The sequence below is a fragment of the Theropithecus gelada genome, chromosome 13 (assembly GCF_003255815.1).
Source record: "Theropithecus gelada isolate Dixy chromosome 13, Tgel_1.0, whole genome shotgun sequence".
NCBI lineage: Eukaryota > Metazoa > Chordata > Mammalia > Primates > Cercopithecidae > Theropithecus > Theropithecus gelada.
Window position 1 is genome coordinate 94,921,842 of NC_037681.1, and position 19,883 is coordinate 94,941,724.

The following is a 19,883-nucleotide window of genomic DNA, read 5'->3' on the forward strand; positions in this document are numbered from 1 at the left end:
GGGTCTTCAGTTTCACCTGTTATTAGTGGGATTAAATGTGGCAGGGGTCAGTGGAAATACTCCTAGATTTGCCACTAGCTGTGGAAAACTGGGCACATCATCAACTCTTGGCCTCCTCCTGTTCAAGGGCATGTGCATGTCTCTCTGTGTGTGTGTGTGTGTGTGTGTGTGTGTGTGTGACTCTGCTCTTTCTGTCAGTGTTCTTATGAAAAGGGAAAGAAACAGTACATACGAAACTGCCCCAGGAGGCACAAAAATCCTGTGTTCAATGGTTTTAATCCTAAAACGAACTCTTTTTAGAAAAGTATTTTGGGCAAAATACTTCTGGCAAAATCCAATGTGCTAGAACAAAAATCACAAAAAATTTTAGGGGTGTTAAGGCAAGCCACCTCCTCCCTTTGACACACCACTAAATGACAGCTAATTTCCTAAAGATGAATGATGACCCAGTTTACCCTGAAAAGAAACAGGTTGCCATGGCAAGAGGTGTCTCTGACTATGCAAGAGGCCCTCTCCCTTTGCTACATTTCTGGTTGGCATTTTGGAGGATGGTCTTTTCATCTCTACTGGAGGTCTACATGAAACTGAAACTTGGAGTGACTATGATCCTGCCCTGGGAGGAACAGAGGTCTGCAATTCTGGTCTCTGCAGAATCAGGTGTCAGAGATGGGCCAGTCACATAGACTCGAGGGCAGGCGTGAGGTCAGGGGAGCTGCCTGGTTTGCAGGGACCACAGGAGAGATGCACATAGTGGCCCCTGCCTCACCTATGATCTGTGGTAAGGAGCCGCTGTCCAAATCCAGCAGCACTGTCCCCGTCTGCAGGCAGGTACGGAGCTCGAAGAGGCTGTGCAGGGACAGTGTGGACACGTGGGGCTTGCTCCAGCGTTCGCCGCCTTCCTCTACCTTTTCTTCAAACTTTATCCACCTGGAAGGGTAAGGATGGGGCTCAGTGTGGCCAGGGCCCTCAGGAGGAGGCCCGCCTGGGTCTCCCCAAGAGATGGGTGTCCTGTGGGGTCATGCTATGTATGTGGTTGTGGTGTTGGTCCTAGACTCATAGGCAGAGGATCTCTTGGGAATGCCCTAATTTGTCCCCCACTCCTCCTGATACTGTCATGTTAAGGAAAGTGGCATCCAGAGAACTATACAGGGGCATGGGGGATCTTCTGGGAGTGATGGAAATGTTCTAAAATTGGATTATGGACATGGTTGCACAATTCCATACATTTTCTAAAAATCATTTACCAGTACACTTACAATTAGAGAATTTTAAGTTACTCTAGAACAATAAGGCTGTTTTTTTAAAAAGCCTCAACTGGAACCTGATTATCTCAGGCTGTTCACACATGAGTGTTCAGTGTGGTTTGCTGGGAGCAGGAAAAATGTTCCCTGACGAAAAATATTTCTCCCTGAGTTCCCCTGCAAGGTCTGAGGTTTCCATGCTTTACACTCTTTTTGCCTCTGAAAGTTCAGGTAAAAATCCACATGCCATCCGGGGAAGGAAAGAAAATTAACCAAGGATGTATAGGCATCTGTCCTTTCTAGAAGCCTTGGAATCATGGGCTGGGTGTTCAAGTAGAAAGGCCTCAGACAGAGCCAGGGGAGCAAGGAGTCCTGGCTGGAGACACCTAGCTCCCCTTTGTAAGATGTCAACCATAAATGCATGGGTAGCGCCAATCTATTACAACTTAAATCCCAAGGGAGGACTTTTGGACCATGACTATCTAATTCTAAAGTTCCTCTAAAAAAAGTAAACATATGAGAATGGTTGGGGAAAGTTGAAAAACGAGGAGAAATGGGGATGGGGCATGCCTTAGCACATATAAAAACTTGTGGAGAAGCTTCAGTAATTAAAGCAGTGTGATTCCAGGCCAGATATAGACAAGGGATCAATGGCACAACAGTCCAGAAACAGATCTGTATATCCATGGGAATTCAGGTTTTTTGTTGTTGTTGTTGTTTTAGACAGAGTCTCACCCAGGCTGGAGTGCAGTGGCATGATTTCAGCTCACTGCAGCCTTGACCACCTGGGCTCAGGTGATCTTCCCAACTCAGCCTCCCAAGTAGCTGGGACTACATACATGCACCAATTTGCTTGGCTAATTTTTGTATTTTTTGTAGAGATGGGGTTTCATCATGTTGCCCAGGCTGGTCTTGAACTCCTGGGCTTAAGTGATTGGCCCACCTTGGCCTCCCAAAGTGCTAGAATTACAGTTGTGAGCCACCACGCCTAGTCACGGGATTTGGGTTTTGATGAAGGAGTTGTTTAAAAGACAACCAATCTAAAAATAGAAAGTTAAATCCCTACTTTTCACCAAAAACAATACTAAATTCTTCATGGATTAAAGTCTAAACATAAAAATAAATATATAAGCAAAAATGCAAATGTACTAGAAGAGAATATAGGAGAGCATTCTTATATTCTTGGAGAATATTGTGGAGAAAGACTTCCTAAACAAAACCATATGTATAAAACCATGAAGAAAAAAAAAAGGACAGATTTGATTACACAAAACTAAAATAAATGAAAACTTCTATATAGTAAAATAACATATAAATCAAGTTTGAAGAAATGTGCTGAGAAAAATATCTGCAACAAAGAAAGCACCAAAAGACTAATATTTATAATACAACCAATTAACTCAAATTATCCAATAGAAAGTAAACAATCCTGAGAAGAAATGAAGATGGCCAATAAACATATGAAAAGATGCTCAACTTTACCAGTAATCACGGACTTTTAAATTACTACAAATGAAATAACATTCTTCATTTCTTACATGGGCAAAAGTTAAAAAGATTGACAACTTCCTATGTCAGTGAAAACATAGGGAGGTGGCCTCTTATCTGCTGCAGGTGTAATGACACAGCCTTCCTGGCGTGGGCAGCCTCTTTCAACACTCAGTGTGCATGCCTTTTGACCCAGCAGTTCCATTTCTAGGAAACGATCACAGGAATATAATTACACTGCCACACCCTGTAATATGTATACAAGGACGCTCGATGAAGCCTTATCTGTTAGGCCAAAGAACTGGAAACCACCAGGTTTTCAGTAGAAGCATGATTACATCAATTCTGTATGTCCATGCTGTGGATCCCCCAGAAATAAATAAAAAATACAAGGGTGAACTCACATGCTGACAGGACGGACACTACCATCCCATTTTATAAAAAAGAAAAACACACTTGTGTGTGCACGCACATGTGTCTGGAGAAAGCAAAAGTTTTGGAGGGATCCATGTCAAATGGTTAACAATGATTACTTTGAGCAGAGGAGTAGGATTGTTGTTGGGGCGGGATTTAAGACTTTCACTCTATTGGGGTTAGTTAGTGTAGTGGTTAGGCTGGGTGAGGTGGCTCATGACTGTGATTCCAGTACTTTGGGAGGCCCAGGCGGGTGGATCGCCTGTGCTCAGGAGTTTGAGACCAGCCTGGGCAACATGGTGAAACCCTGACTCTACCAAAAAATACAAAAAATTAGCTGGGCATGGTGGCACGCAGCTGTGGTCCCAGCTTCTTGGGAGACTGAGGTGGGAGGATCACTTGAGCCTGGAAGGCAGAGGTTGCAGTGAGCGGAGATGGCACCACTGCACTCCAGCCTGGGTGACAGAGTGAGACTCCGTCTACATTTTTTTTTAAAAAAAGAGCGCAGTCTATGAAGCAACACTATCAGGTTTTGAAAAACAGCTCCATCATTTACTAGCTGAGAATCTCAGGTAAGTTACTTAATCTCTCATCACCTTTGATTTCTTCAGTAATAATAATAGTGTACAGCAATTAGAGCAGTGCCTAGCACACAAAATACTCTGTTAATGTTAGCTATTAAGTTAAAAATAAAGAATATTACTTTTGTAATTTTAGGAACAATAAAAAAAAAGAAGAAAGCAAAGTCATTCAAAGCTTCTCCAACCAGGAGACATCATATTGATGTCTTGATGGTTGATATTTTGGTAACTGCCATTCTAGATCTCCCTGTGCATGCACCCACATATGCCTGTGCATGCGTGCACATATGCCCATGTTTGCATTAACTTTACATTAATGGCACCACAAGGACCTTAAGGGCATAGTATCTAATGGACATCCTTTCGTGTCTATTAGTATTAACATCATTCTGGGCCGGGTGCGGTGGCTCACACCTGTAATCCCAGCACTTTGGGAGGCCGAGGAGGGCAGATCACGAGGTCAGGAGATCAAGACCATCCTGGTTAACACGGTGAAACCCTGTCTCTACAAAAAATACAAAACATTAGCTGGGCATGGTGGTGGGCGCCTGTAGTCCCAGCTACCTGGGAGACTGAGGCAGGAGAATGGCGTGAACCCAGGAGGCGGAGCTTGCAGTGAGCCGAGATCACACCAGTGCACTCCAGCCTGGGCGACAGAGTAAGACTCCGTCTCAAAAAAAAAAAAAAAGAGAAAAAAACATCATTCTGAAGTGTTTCTAGTATTCCACTGTCTGAACGTACCATAATTGATAGGAACAGTTCTCAACTGGTGGACATTCAGATTATTTCTAATTATTCTTTATTATTAATTAAGGCTGGTCAGAACATCCTTAGTCCCTGCTCAATAATTTCTTTAGAATAAACTCTCAGAAGTGGAATTGCTGTGTCTGCACATTTTTACATTTATAACAAACATTACCAAACTGTTTTCCAGAAAGCTTGTGTCAGTGCCCAGTGCCACCAGTGAGATCTTACATTTCCCTGAAGTCTCCCAGACTTCGGTATTTTCATTCTTTTTCATCTTTGTTCATTTGGTAATTGAAAAATTATCTCACATTTGCACTCTTCTGATTACTAGTGAGATTGAACATCTTTTCCTTCATCAGATTTCCTCTTCATGTAACTGTATATTTTGCATTATCAATGTTGAACACCTTTGTTCCATACATTTATTTGAGACAAGTTAACCAGGCACCTGGTGGGATCCTCGGGAATCAAATGGACACAGGATGGGGAGATCTGATTAGAGAAGGACTGGGAGGTGAAGACCTGAAACATGGGGGCTGGAGCCAGAGACCAAGCAGACAAGTTGTAGCTGATCTTTCGTGGAGAAATCTCTTTGGGAAATATCATTTAAATTATGCCAGATCCAAGACTATGTGATATCGAAAGTAAGATGTTTCTAAAAGGTATGTTAACATAAGAGTTTACAAGGAACAGACCAAAGGATAAGTCCAAATTTTTTTTTTTTGTTTTTTTTTTGAGACGGAGTTTCACTCTCATCACCCAGGCTAGAGTGCAGTGGTGCGATCTCGGCTCACTGCAACCTCTGCCTCCGTGGTTCAAGTGATTCTCCTGTCTCAGCCTTCTGAGCAGCTGGGATTACAGGCGCCTGCCACCAGGCCCGGCTATTTTTTTTTTTTATTTTTTTTTTTTTTTTTAGTAGAGACGGGGTTTCACCACATTGGTCAGGCTGGTCTCAAATTCCTGACCTTAGGTGATCCACCCGCCTCAGCCTCTCAAAATGCTGGGATTACAGGTATGAGCCACCGTGCCTGGCCAGTCCAAATGTTTTAGTTGAGAGGATGCTCAACTTTTCTTCCTGAGGACCAACTTCCTATTCAGATTGCCCTTTTTTTTTTTTTTTTTTTGCTCAGAGATGATAAAAAAAGATAAACTGAACTGTCACCCTCCTCCCAAAGACTCTTTTGCTACTCCATGGCCTTACCCATCCACCTAAAGGTGTGATGTGGCCCAGTGCACAGCCACTTCGGTGGGTTGCTCTCTTCACTGTCTCACAAACATCCTAGGCCAGACAGTCTCAGGCAGCTCTCTCCCCTGACATCCCATTCTTCAGTCTTCTGCTCATACAAATGCAACTCCACCTGAAGGAGTGATAAGAGCAATGCTCCCTCTTTGAAACATCCTCTACTAACTCCAGATAGCAGATAGCAAAGACATGCAGTCCTCTCCACCTCTCAAGACTTCAACTATTTGTACTGTGTTAGGCATACACCAAACATTAACCCCATACACACACAGACAAGGGCGGTAACCCATATGAGAACAGCGTGCAGAAACACTAAATTACTTGTCTCCAGTTTTAAGCCAATGCCAGAATTAGACTCTGCTACCAGAATCCAGAAAATTTAATTTAAGAAATTGCAGAATATGAGATCACTTAACTAGGGACACCTCTCTAGTCCCCTCTATAACTATTTTGGGAATCCAGATGTTGCACCATTAAGCCTTCCACCTGGAACTTAATTTTGTGTTTTCAATGGCTACAGCTAGAAATTTAGCTCACTTTCACCTTGAATGGAAAAGGAAACATGGAGGACCAAAGATCCATAGCAGTGGTTTTCAACCTTGGCTGTCCATTAGAATAACTTGGAGAGATTTATAAAAATACCAATGCCTGGATGGTTACCCCGCCAGGAGGGTGACCCCGCCATGGAAACTCCCAGGTTATTTCACTGCACCCTGTGGGTTCAGGAGCCCCTGTTCTGTAGGCACATAGGATGGTGTGACTTAGGGGATAGTTCAACTTATATGAGGTCCCAACGCAGCAAACGTAGCTCACATAGGTTTGATTCTCATTATACAGCAGGACATGGCCTCTTTCCCTTAGAATGGCTCCAAGAACACCAGCTGAAAGGGTCTCCTTTCTAGCATGGTCATGCCATGCTTTAGTTTCTCCGATTTTATAATGGAAGTTCACTTACAGTACATACTCTACTACACCAATGTGTCTCAAACTAATGTGCATGGGGATCTTGTCAAAATGCAGATCCTCATTCAGCAGGTCTGGAATAAGGTCAAAGATTCTACATTTCTAATAAGCTCCCAGGTGTGGTCATGCTGCTGGTCTGCAGATCACCTCTGAGATCATGCAGAATGTCCTATTTCCTCTCTGTTTTCCACTGCCCAGCGAGAGTGCCCCTTCCTCCACAATGCCTCTGCCAGTTATTCTGCTTATTTCTCCTATAACACCCTAGGACGGTTCTCAACATGAAGCACTTTAGGAACCACTGTTCTAGGACAGTGATACTTAAGCTTGGTTGCATATAGGAATACCCTAGATGCCTTTAAAATCTTCATGTCTCAGTCATATCCTAGACCAGTTGACATCAGAATAAAAACAGATGGGATCCAGGCAACTCTGTGCTCCAGAGTTGCCTCCATCTATTCTAGGTAAAGTTTATAACTTCTTAGGCTCAGAGCCTAAAATAATCAATGAATTAATTCAGGCTCAGTGCCTAAATTAATAATTAATTGTAGCCAATAATGTTTTATGATTGCTTTGGTATATAACAAATGCCAAATATACCTTAAGCTTTTTGAAGACAGGTGCCATTGCTTCCTCTCTGGTGTCCCCTTATGGTCTCTTGCCCAGATCAACCGCATTAAATGCTTGCTCCCTCCTGCTTGAGGGTAACAAGACCTCACTGACCACTGTGGGTGAAATCTCGCTATGAGGAAATGACTAGGAAAAAAAAGCTTAAAACTCATTTTGTTTAAGTATATTTAAAAATACTCAGAAGCTGGGCATGGTGGCTCACACTTGTAATCCCAGCGCTTTGGGAGGCTGAGGTGGGAGGATTGCTTTAGACCTGCCTGGGAAACAAAGCAAGACTCCATTATACAAAAAATAAAATAATTAGCCAGGTGTGTGGCATATGCCTGTAGTCCCAGCTACTCAGGAGGCTGAGGTAGGAGGATTAAGTACAGGAGTTTGAGGCTGCAGTGAACTGTGATTGCACCACTGCAATGAAGCTTATGGAGAAAGCGACAGAGAAAGACTCGTATCTAAAAAGAAAGAAAGAGGCCCTTATCTTTTAGAGACATAGTGAAATATTTACAGACGGAATGATGTGGTGTCTGGGATTTGTGTCAACCTGATCTAGCGTGTGTGTCTGGGGTAGTAGGTTGGGGACAGAGAAACAAGATTTGCTGTGAGTTAGCTGTTCACTGTTGAAGCTAGGTGATGGGCAGGTGGGGGTTCATTCTGCTATATACTACTTTTGTATAAATTTGAATTTTCCATAATAAAATCCTTAAACATTCTCCAGAATGAATAAAGGAATGGCCTCTGTAAAAAGCCTCTGGTCAAAGCCAAGTTTAAAAACTTGTGGAAGACGGATAATAAGGTTCATGTGTAATCCCAAACAACTCATTGCAAAGTGAACTTTATACCATGGCTGGTTTCAAAAAGTGGGGAATTAGAGTTGGGGAAGCAGGTCAAGTGGAAAGAAAATCTCCACATTCTCCTTCATTATCCAGCAAAGCTTTAACTTTTAGGGATTTTGCCCAAGCCTGGGTGTAGACTCCCAACTCTGCATGCCGGGGTGGGCACCAGGTGCCCCCTCCTGACTGCAATGGAGCTAAAAGGAACCTTGAAATGTCACTTGTCACAGAAAGCAGCTCTCTGTCACACAAAGCAGGGCCAGAACTGAGGCTTTTTCTGTGACTAGTAACTCGGTCACAGATATGATTAGAGGACACTGCTGTTCTATTAATAACAAGAGCAGGAGAAAGCATCATGAGGCTAGCTACCAGGTACAGCCAAGGCTTCCAATGCTCAAATCACAGGATGGGAGAAGAGGAGGCTCTCCTTCAAGAAGGATCTGGAAAGGGTTGAAAACCAAGAGACCTGAATTCTAGTTCTCTCCTCAGATGGAAACTTCATAACTCCCACTGATCCTGCTGGGCTAGAGTAAATATCAGCAGTTTTCAATGGCTGCATTAGGATCATCTGGGAGCTTTTTACAAATTCTAAAACCCAGGCTGAATCTCAGACTAATTACGTCAACCTCAGCGGACTGAGAATCAGACATTAATATTTTTTAAAAGGAAGACACAGATCCTTGAGATGATAAAACAACAGGCTGCCCATTATGTGTGGTTAGGTAAGACTAAAATCTGGAGGATATACATAAACATTGTGATTGAAGAGAAGCTTCTATCTATACTTATTTTGAATATCATTATAATTAAATTGTGTCCTGGTTAGTTTGTTTGCAAAATCCCCCTTAGGACATTCTAATTTAAAAAATGTAATCTCCCAATGCAAGTAACCTTTAATGCTAAGGCTATGCTGCCTCTAAACATTTGTTTTAATAATTATATTGGTGTGAATTTGTTTCTTACGAGAAGTCTACTCAATTAAAATTTGTAAACTATATATCCACACTGTGGTCACTCTATCTATGTGGCCTCACCAACTTTATTCTGTAACTCTCCCACCCCGCCCAATTACCCAAAAGCTTGACTTCTGTGTATTAGTTACAAAGCATCAAGACATGTTTGTGCTTTCTGCCTAAGCCCTGTGTGTAATACATTTTGTGACTCCAACAAATTCATTTCTTAAAAGTAAGAAATGTAAGTTTTTCTTCATTATCCAGCAAAGCTTTTTAACTTCATATGAATCATATCAGGATACTGAATTTCCCAACAGAAACTGAAGACCAGTATTAATTCACTTACAAGCCCATTAAGAATTTTCCTAGAGATGTCTGAGGAATCATCAGATACTCCCCTGGTTCAGTCTTTGACAGAGGCACTAAGAAATTATCTGTGGAAGGAAGATTTTTCAAAAGGGGAACACCTGAGGCTGGGCCTGGTGGCTCTCGCCTATAATCCCAGCACTTTGGGAGGCCGAGGCAGGAAGATCCCTTGAGGTCAGGAGTTTTGAGAACAGCCTGGCCAACATGGTAAAATCCTGTCTCTACTAAAAAAACAAAGATTAGCTGGGCATGGTTGCGCATGCCTGTAATCCCAGCTACTCCCAGCCAAGCACTATGCTAAGCACTTAACATGTATTATCTCATCTAATCCTTAAATCTATCTCACGAGGTAGGTCTGTGACTATTCTCATTGTACAGGTGAGGAGACTGAGACCCTTAGAGGATGAGGAGCCTGCCCAAGGTTGCTGAGGCAGGAGAATCACTTGAGCCCAGGAGGTGGAGGTTGCAGTGAACTGAGATGGCACCACTGCACTCTAGCCTGGGCGACAGAGCAAGACTCCATCTCAAAAACACGGGAGGAACACCGAAGCAAATTCTGGCCCATTCTTACAATTTATTTGGCCAATTCATGCTACATAAAATCACGTGCATGAAAATATGTATGTGAGATAGTATAACAAGTTGTTTCTACAACTGATTATGACTTCACATACCATGTATATGTTAATAAACCAAACTTGGCAGTAAATTTGAAAGATTATAAAGTATAAGAGACTGAGTGGGCAGGCATGAGTCAAGGGTCAGCACACATATGGAGAAGTTCAGAAGGTACCAGAAGGGGCTGATGAGCACCAGAAAGGCCTCACAGGCCTCTTGGGGCACCCGCCCCAGTCCAGGCTCAGAAATTGGATCTTTTTAGTGTCCCAAAGATGACTAAGTCCAGTAACACTGTCCAATGCTAACTAAGATCACGAAGGCTGATGCATAAACCTGAAGGCCAATTTATTTAATTTACAGTGAGATTTACAATCGTTACAGGGGTTTGTTATGCTCATCCTCTAGCCTTTGCATTCTCTTATGGGCAGATATACAGGGTAAGCCAAATTATCACCAAAAAGTTGCTGAATATAGAATCAGAATGAGTTAATCATTAGTTAAGTGAGTCCAGTGTTTAATAGACTCAGGATGATCTTTCATCTCTACACATGAGATATGTCTGGAACTGGGATCAGATAGATAGGGCCTTCTGTCTTAGATTGTTCTGTAATGAACCCCACTTCCTCCCATGGCTGACTGATTCCCTCTGAATGAAAGTCTTTCCTTTTGGTGGCCTAGGAACCTCTGCTGAGGGCCTTTGGTGATGCGGTGCAGTTTGGGCATTACAGGAGAACCACTCCTTCCCAGACAGTGATGAACTGCAGTGGCACAGCTGGTGGTGATGGGGCAGAGGTGTGGCATTCCAGGGAGCTGTGGTGAATGAAATGGGGGTGGCCTCTGCTCCCAAGCTCATGCATTTGGCGAAGGGTCCATCCTCCTGCACACCATGTCCTCATTCAGGGTTGAAGGGGAGCCCACAGCTAAGTGAATGCCATCAGACAAAGTTACTGACAAATTCTGAACAGGCTCCTTCAGGGAGAGGCTTGTGGAGGCAAAAGCTGTGTGAGGACCACTTGTATGTGTATCCAGGAAGTCCCTGTAATTGCCCTAAGGGACTGTCACCTACACAGTTGTCTGCCTCCCTCAGAGTCTGCTGGTACCTCCTTTCACTGCCTCTTCCACCTCTGCTATTCTAGGCCAAGTTCAAACGCCATCTCTCCCATAACAATGCCTTCCCAAGGGCCCAGGTTGAGGAGACCTCTCGTTCCTCTGACTCCCATCACACTTTTTATCATTTATCAAATAACACTTCCTAATCACGACAACAGCTAAAGCTTACTGAGCACTTTCTACGTGCCAGGCACTATGCTAAGCACTTAACATGTATTATCTCATTTAATCCTTAAATCTATCTCATGAGGTAGGTCTGTGACTATTCATTGTACAGGTGAGGAGACTGAGACCCTTAGAGAATGAGGAGCCTGCCCAAGGTCATGCAGCTTATAAGAGACAGGATTTGGAGGCATGTCTTTAGATTATAGAGCCTGTTCTCACCACTTTGCACATACCACCCTGAGTTTTAGTTATCTGTGTGTATGAGCACATGCCTGCTTTATACCAGATTGGGGTTGAAATATCATGCCTCATGGGCTCCAAGCACCCCACTCCAAGTAGCCTGTTTTTATGTGGCCAGCTAGCTAAGCATGGTTTTTATATATTTAAAGCACTGTAAAGAAGGAGAAAGAGGAGGCAGAGGAGAGAAAGGAGAAGAGAAGGAGAGAAAAAGCGAAGAAGAGGAGGGGGGAGAGGAGAGGAAATAAAAGGGTGGGAGAAGAGATCATTTGTGCACAAAAGCTGAAAATATTTTCTGTCTAGCCATTAACAGAACATGTTTGCTGATACCTGTACTAGATCATAGGCACTTTAAGAACAGATTCATATTTTATTCATTGTAATTCTCCCACAGGACCTAACACAACATCCCCTCAACTATTTTTAGAATGAAAGAAGAGAGGTATGGATAAAACAACCTCTCCAAAGTTCTCCTAGACTCAGAGGTTAGAGCTTCCACCTTTCCACTGCTCTAGGGATTGATGTAGTGCTGCAGTGACATCCGTGGATCTCCATGGACAGAGATAGGGTGTGGTCTCGCTCTCCTTCAAGAGGAGGATGAGTTTGTAAAATCGCACCACCTATACTCTCATAGGCAACTTGAAGAATTCTGAAGTTCTGGTTGGTATTAGAGGCAGAACTGTGGCCAAAGGATTGCTTACATTAAGTGCATATCTTCATTACTACAGATGTATGAAAGACATATTTGGGGTGTCTGCTCTGCCTGTCTTCAATGGGGATGTGCTCTCTAGGATATAGCAAGGCCTCCCATACCTCCTCATACCTCTGATCTGGGTCCCAGTGATAGGGCAACCAAAGTTGGAAAGATCAGATTCTCCATGAAGAATGTGGAATTGCTGTGGGATGGTCCCTTGAGTAGGGTGGATGTGAACATGGAAGCTGAGGATTGGCCAGAGGCAGGGACAAGCAAAAGAAGCTGGTTGCAAAAGAGTAAAGGAGATGCCCTGAGAGAAGCAGAGACCAGAAGCAGAGAGAAAGAGGACAGGCCAGCTTCCCAGGCCCAGCCCTTCAGAGATCATGCCCCAGGAGACTATGAAGTCACCCCAGTGTCCCAGTGATGCTCCCTCCATTTGTATGAGTTAGCCTGAGTGGGTTTCTGTTACCTGTAGCCCCAAACCTCCTGATGATGACAGTGGCATTTCTCTCCCCTTGGGCATCGCACACAGTCCCTGACAGTTCACTTAAGATTAGGCTGTGGGAGCCAGAGATGGAGATGCTGGGTGGGGGCTCTTGACTCTAGTATAAAGTACTGCTGCCGGCCAGGAGCAGTGGCTCACGCCTGTAATCCCAGCACTTTGGGAGGCTGAGGCGGGTGGATCACCTGAAACCAGGAGTTTTAGACCAGCCTGGCAACATGGTGAGACCCTATCTCTACTAAAAATGCAAAAATTAGTTGGGTGTGGTGGCGGGCACCTGTAATTCCAGCTACTTGGGAGGCTGAGGCAGGAAAATTGCTTGAACCCAGGAGGCGGAGGTTGCAGTGAGCTGAGATTGTGCCACTGCACTCCAGCGTGGGTGACAGAGTGAGACTCTGTCTCAAAAATTGAAAAATAAATAAATAAATAAATAAATAAAGTACTGTTGCCAAAAGGTTTTTAGGCAGGACTCTTCCTTTGGCATCTCTGGAGTCTGATGGCTGTGATCCTAACAAGACAGGAGATAAAACCACCAAAATCAACGTGTAGACCTTGTTTTGATTCTAAGTTGTATAAACCAACAGAAATAAGATATTTTTGAGACAGTAAGAGAAATTGAATCTAGACTAGATAACCAATTATAATAAGGAATTTTTCTCAATTTTATTAGGAGATATAACGGTACTGTTGTGTTTACAATGAAGTCTAATTCACAAAGATGTGTACTGAAATGTTTACAACATTTGGGATTGCCTTTAAAATACCCCAGCAAAAGCAAACAACAACAAAAAATCCCTAAAAGCAAACAAAAAAAGTGGTGGATATAGATAAATATGAATCTTTGATGAAGCTGGGTGATGGGAACCATTCTCTACTTTTTGTGTTTGAAATTTTTCATAATAAAAAGTTTAAATATATCTTTGGATATATAAAACATATATATGAATAGGTAAATCAAGTAGGGGTTGTGACATGAAGGTGGTCTGATGGTGGGGTTATTCCCCTCCTGACAGCTGCAACTGAGAGAGCTATCCAGGGATGCCTTTGGTTGGGGGAGGTGTTTATTCCTGCAGACCATCTCCAAGGGTTCTGAAGAGCTGCCAGCCAGTTCTGCCCTATCTGGGAAGAGCTCCCTGAGTGTTCCAGTCCCTCCCATCTCTCCTCACTTAATTAGCCTTCCAATCTCACTCACTGGCCAACTAATCTGATCGTACTATCCTGGGTCAACCGCGTGATGGCCTTGTGTCACTTCCTGGCTGTCCCTGTGGGTGTGGACTTGTGCTTCCCCTGTCCAATTGCAGGACTTTGAAGGTCTCTCATGCAGCTCTGCCCTGGGCTGTGCTAACTGTAAGTTATCCTAAGTCCCTGAAGGATGAAAGCCCCTAGCATAACCCTCATTCTGTGTTTACACTGCCAATTGTGAGAGCACTGGATGGAACCCAGGGCCTCTGAGACTTCAGGGAACATTTTACCTGCAGCTTGATCCAGGTTCTGATTCATATAAAAATCCCTTTTTCCTACTTCACCAACATAAGCCTCAAGTTTCAGTTTGGACTAGCATAGAGAGAGGGAAGGACCAAGTTAGATACTGGACATAAAAGCAGCTTGATAATGACAAAGAGTATAATTATTCAGAACAGTAGATCAGCAGAAGGTGGAAGTCAAACAACCTTAAAAACCTTCATCTGACCACAAATCTCCATGCGTGACTCCACTGCAATAAAACAAGAGAGCGATGACTGCTAACCTGGAGCTGCTTGTCTGGCTCGTGTATACCAGCCATCTGCAGCTCCTACAATCGCTTTTCCACCCCACCTGTCTCCTCAAACCAGAGACAGGCCTGGAATTCCCCCAATTCCCTGCTAGAAGCCCCTCCACCTGTGCCCAGGGCCGCCTTGCTCCATCCAGCAGCCTCCCTCAGCTTCTTTTCCCTTTAAATCACTCTCTTTCCCCTGGACCCTTCTTGTAAGCCTACAATATGCTCATATTTCACTGACCCTCAAAACCAAAAGGATCTCCCTTGGCCTATGTTCCCCTTAAGACGCCTCTTTCACTCCTGCCCTTCATGGATAAGCATCTTGGAAGAACTGTCAAGTCAGTTTTTTACTTTTAACTCTTCTCAACTTACTGCCCTCTGGCTTCTTCCCTACCCCTTCTCAGACCGCGGGAGTGGGTCCATCCTGCGGATGCGCTTCAGTTCTTGTGGTACTTATTATCCCCTCCCTCCATCTTGAATGTCTCTCTGCCCTTGGTTTCCAGGATGAAGCCCTCCTCCGATTCACCTCCTAACCTCCTGGTTGCCCCTTCTCAGTCTCTTTTGTGGGTTCCTCTTCATCTGCCCATCCTGCAAATACTGAAATTCCTGGGGACTGTTCTGGGCTCTCTTCTCACTTCACAGACCTCAGGGGCAACCTTTTCTGTGGGCTTGATTTCCACCTAGATGCTGATGCCTCACACATTTATGCTTCTCTACTGAACTCCAGACACAGTGGCCACATGATCCCTGGACATCTCCACTTGGAGTTTCTTCAAATAGAACCTATCCAAAATGGAACTCATTATCAACTGCCCCCAAAACAAAACAAAAAATACCCAATGTAATAAAACTTTACTACTACATTTATGTTTCCTAAGCTGCTACCATGAGGTACCCACTAGCTTAAGTGGGAATTCTGGGTGCCTCCCTGACTATCTGCCCCCATGTGCCATCTGTTGTCAAGTCCTGTCAATTCTACCTTTTAAATTTTGTCTCAATCTACCCCTTCTCTCTATCCCCACTGCCAGCACCTCTCCCTTGGACCAGCCTCCTAACTGGCCAAGTCTTGCCCCCTTTTATCCATTCTCCACACTAAAGCCAGATGATCTCTCTTAAGGATATGCATGATTCTGTCCTTTTCCCACCTAGAACCTTTCAGTGGTCTTCTGAAGCTCTCAGCACCAAGTTCAAACACTATAACATGGCTGGCATATAATCTGCATCATCAGCCCTGCCATTCCCAGCCTCTTGCTCTACAGTCCAGCCACAGGGAACCTGTGCCTGTTCCTCTATGTGTCTGTTTTTCCGGTTCCAGGGCCCTCTCCCCCCTTCCCTACCCTCTCCTGGCTAACTCTGACCCATCCTTCAGGTCTCAATGTGAACATCTCTTCCTCCTAGAAGCCTTCCTGGACCCCGCCTGCCTGGATTAGATGCTCCTATGCTCGGCTTTCACAGTGGCCCCATTACCGAATGCCCCCTTATTTGCGTCTATGTCCAATTGGACTGAGAGCCCAAGAGAGCAGGGGCAGGATCTACCATGTTCCATTTTTATATCTCTAGTAGGCTCAGGGCTTGCAGATAATAAATATTAATTGAATGAATGAACCAAGTTTGTTGATTTTTGCATTTGGAGCTCTCAGCTTCCTACTCTCCTTTAAATTGGGTGGGCAGCTCTGGCTCCACTGGAAGGTTGATTCCAGATGGGTGGTGAAACCAGAAGTCTGGGGATGCCTACTGCCCCACACTAAGATGGGAAATGATGTTAAGAGGGCATTATACAGGATTTTTTTTTTTTTTTTTTTTTTGAGACAGAGTTTCACTCTTGTTGCCCAGGCTAGAGTGCAATGGCACGATCTTGGCTCCCTGTAACCTCTGCCTCCCAGGTTCAAGCAATTCTCCTGACTCAGCCTCCTGAGTAGCTGGGATTACAAGCGCCCACCAGCATGCCTGGCTAATTTTTTTGTAATTTTAGTAAAGATGGAGTTTCATCATATTGGCCAGGCTGGTCTTGAACTCCTGACCTCAGGTGATCCACCCGCTTCAGCCTCCCAAAGTGCTGGGATTACAGGCATGAGCCACCATGCCTGGACTACAGAGGATCTTAATGAGGGTGATTTCAGGGTTGACACAGAAAGCTCGGCTTTCTCCATCCTGCACGGAGTGAGAAAGCATCCCTGCCTATGTGCATAGAACCATTCAGGGCTTTTGAAAACATACTGATCTGGTCTGACCCAACAACTGACCCACTTCTCCTGCCTCTTCCCGGTCATTGCAGTAATGTTCTCAGAGCATGTGTCTCATAAGAATCTTCTGGCAAGTTCGTGTTTGTGGTCTGCTCTGAGTTGAGACCAGAGGCAGCTTGGATTTGGAATTTGCTTTCATGGCTCTTGGGAGGTGCTAAGCTCTGGTTATTTCTGAGTAACCCCAAAGGGCCCTCCACACTTGGGTGGGCTCCAATTCAGGTCATTCTCCTTCCCAGCCCTCCACTTGCAGTCCAGCAGGGGTGGGCATGAGAGAGGATGGAATTCTGGGTAAATAGTTTGCTCACAGTCAGATGGTCACCCCCACCCAATCTGATCCAGCCCTTCCTGCAGGCAAGGTCATTATCAGCAAACAGCCAGCTGCATTTCCCTCATGTGAATGCTAGAGACAGAGTTAATAAAAATCTATCTTATTAACAGCCTGACCTACCAGCATTGATCACATTAGAAATGACGCTGCACACACAGTCCCCATTATGTGCATGGCACAAGGCTCAGCAGAGCTCAAAAAGCCATTTAAATCCCTCCAGGAGTGACTCCTCCAAGGGCCTGAAACATCCCCCAAACTAATAACTCCTGACAAAGCACCGCCAGGGAAAATTCCTTGCGGATTTGAGATTTTCACTCTGTTAATCTCCTAACTCAATAAAGCAAACACTCCCTGCAGCAAATTAAATACTTTTATTAAAGGGTCCCCTCCCCGATTCTCTTTGACATGGGTATTGTGGATCCATAACCCTCTTGGAGCCTGAGTGTCTGTGTGAGAGGCTATCCCCTACTCCCCATCATTTTCTCCTGTTACTCTAAGAAGGCCAGAATCCATTATGATTTGCTGATTCTTAGATTCTCGAAACATCTGACATCTCTAGCTTCCCTGAGTAGCTCCACTGGCCTGTCAACTGAGGAAACTGCTTTCTCTTTTTTTGTGGGGGTGACAGGCCTCAAATAGCTCTGACCCAGGCACCTCTAACCTTGTAGTTTGCCTGGAGGAGGACCCAGAAAAACTGATTAGGCCATGGTGGGCTTCTTGGCCAACGGTCAAACCCTTCTTCGGACTTCACTAGGGGCTTGCTGGTCATACCTTGGACAGTTATCTGGAAACCAGATGGGGTTAGCTGTAGAGAGTAGAAGAGGGTGGAGCAGAAGTCGAGAAAGCTACTCTTCTCTCACATTTTCCTGTCCCCAAGCTGGCCTTCAAGCTACTCCTCTTTAGGATCTGCCTAGAATTGGGTTCAGCCACTTTAACTTCTAGTCTTACTTTCTTTTCACTGCTGGTTGGAGCCAGGCTATCCTGAGGTCCGGATGGCCCTTCTTCCAGGACCTCCTCAGGTGCCATCTTCAGAAAGCCTGCTTTGCAGGGAAACCCACCACTTTGCAGATGGCAACTGCCAGACCCCTTAACGTTTTAAGAGAAGACCCCTTCTAGAAACAGCCTCATGTACAGTTTCTCGGTTCCATCACTGGGTCTGGAGTGCAGAGGGCTTTGTGAATCCATACTCTGAGAGAATAGAGACAATGTGTTTTGCCTTTGGCAATAGTCAGGTCTCTGGGGGCCATAAGGCCCTCTTGGCAAGGGCTCCATGGGTGTGTGTGAAAGGCCCTCGTGGAGGGTCTGGTCCTGGCAACCATGGCTAGGAGTTCTGGATGCAGACTCTGTCCAGGGTGTGGAGAAGGCAACCTCTCCTTCCTGGGCCTCTGAGAAGACCCTGCCCAGCTTTCCTCCTCTCTATTTGCCCACCCTGGGCAGGAGAGGCCCTCGTTCAGGGCAGGCAGTGGCTTCAGGCCCTGGCCCCTCAGAGGTGTTAAGATATAATAGCCCAGGGTGGGTCTTGGTCATTTGAAACGTCCCCCTTCCCTGTCAATCTTGGATAGGCATCCTGGGCTCTGCAGCTCTCCCCATGTATCTCTGACCCCAACAGAATTGCTTCCAGACCTATGTCCTCCCCTGGAAGTCAAAACAGTCACTGGAAGTTAGAGACAGAAAGAGAAAGGGCTGAGAAAATGATGAAGGGAAGACAAAGTCCATTATCCCTCAAGTGGGGAGTCAGAGAGACCTGGACTGGAATCCATATTCAGCTACCTACATGCTCTGAACCCTGGTGAGCTACTTGTTCCCCTTCACCTCAGTTTCCTATCTATAAAACAGGAATAATGAAAGTTTCGCCCACTCAGGGTCACTGTGCAACTTGCAAGAGACAAGCCTGTGAATCGATCAACACAGTAAGTGTTCAAAGAATGGGATCATAGGAAGAAATTCAATGGCTTCCACACAGGGACCAGGCCCAGCTGTGGGGCTGGGGATTTGTTCCTCTCTGAGGCCCACAGGGATTTATTTGCTAGTCCACCTAGTGGCCTTTCTTCCAGATACCCCTGCAGGGTACCTGGAGTGGGGAAAACCTGGGGTGTCCAAACCTGTGCCTTCTGGCTCTACACAGCAACTACCCAGGCTAGTGATGGAGATGAGCGAGGGAAGAGCCCAGGCTGTGGTTGTGGACAGCTCAGGCTCTGGCTGTCACGGTGGGCCCCATGCAGAGACAGACCTGGGCATAGTTGAGTCCATGCACTCTCAACTTGGGCATAATTGCCCCCAAGGAGGCAAAAACTGGTTCTTGGAGGAGTGAAAATATTTTAGATATTACAATGGCTTGTGGTACTCTACAGCTACACTCGGCCTGACAAATCTTATTCCTTTTTTTTTTTTTTTTTTTGAGATAGAGTCTCACTCTGTTGCCCAAGTTGGAGTGCAATGGCACAATCATGGCTCACTGCAGCCTCAACTTCCCCTGGCTCAAGTGATCTCCCACCTCATCTTTTCGAGTAGCTGAGACTACAGGTGTGTGCCACCATGCCTACCTAATTTTCTATTTTGATATTTTTTTTGTAGAGATAAGGTCTTCCTATGTTGCCCAGGCTGATCTTGAACTCGTGGGCTCAAGCAATCTCCCTGTCTTGGCCTCTCAAAGTGTTGGGATTATAGGCATGAGCCACCGTGCCTAGTTCTTATTCTTTATTTCTAATGAAAGAAATTAAATTTTAATTTAATAAAGTTGATTTAAATCAAATTAAATTCTTCTCCTGGGGACAGAGTGG

The 19,883-nt window shown here is 44.8% G+C and overlaps 1 protein-coding gene across 2 annotated transcripts in view; it reads right to left on the reverse strand.

The window, feature by feature from the left end:
* SLC4A5 (solute carrier family 4 member 5) overlaps window positions 1-19,883 on the reverse strand; it is a 111,115-nt gene that overhangs the window by 44,098 nt on the left and 47,134 nt on the right. For both annotated transcript variants that reach the window (XM_025354081.1, XM_025354082.1), the window contains one exon: window positions 767-927. In XM_025354081.1, the coding sequence (XP_025209866.1) occupies window positions 767-927 (161 nt within the window). The remainder of the gene's footprint in view (window positions 1-766; window positions 928-19,883) is intronic.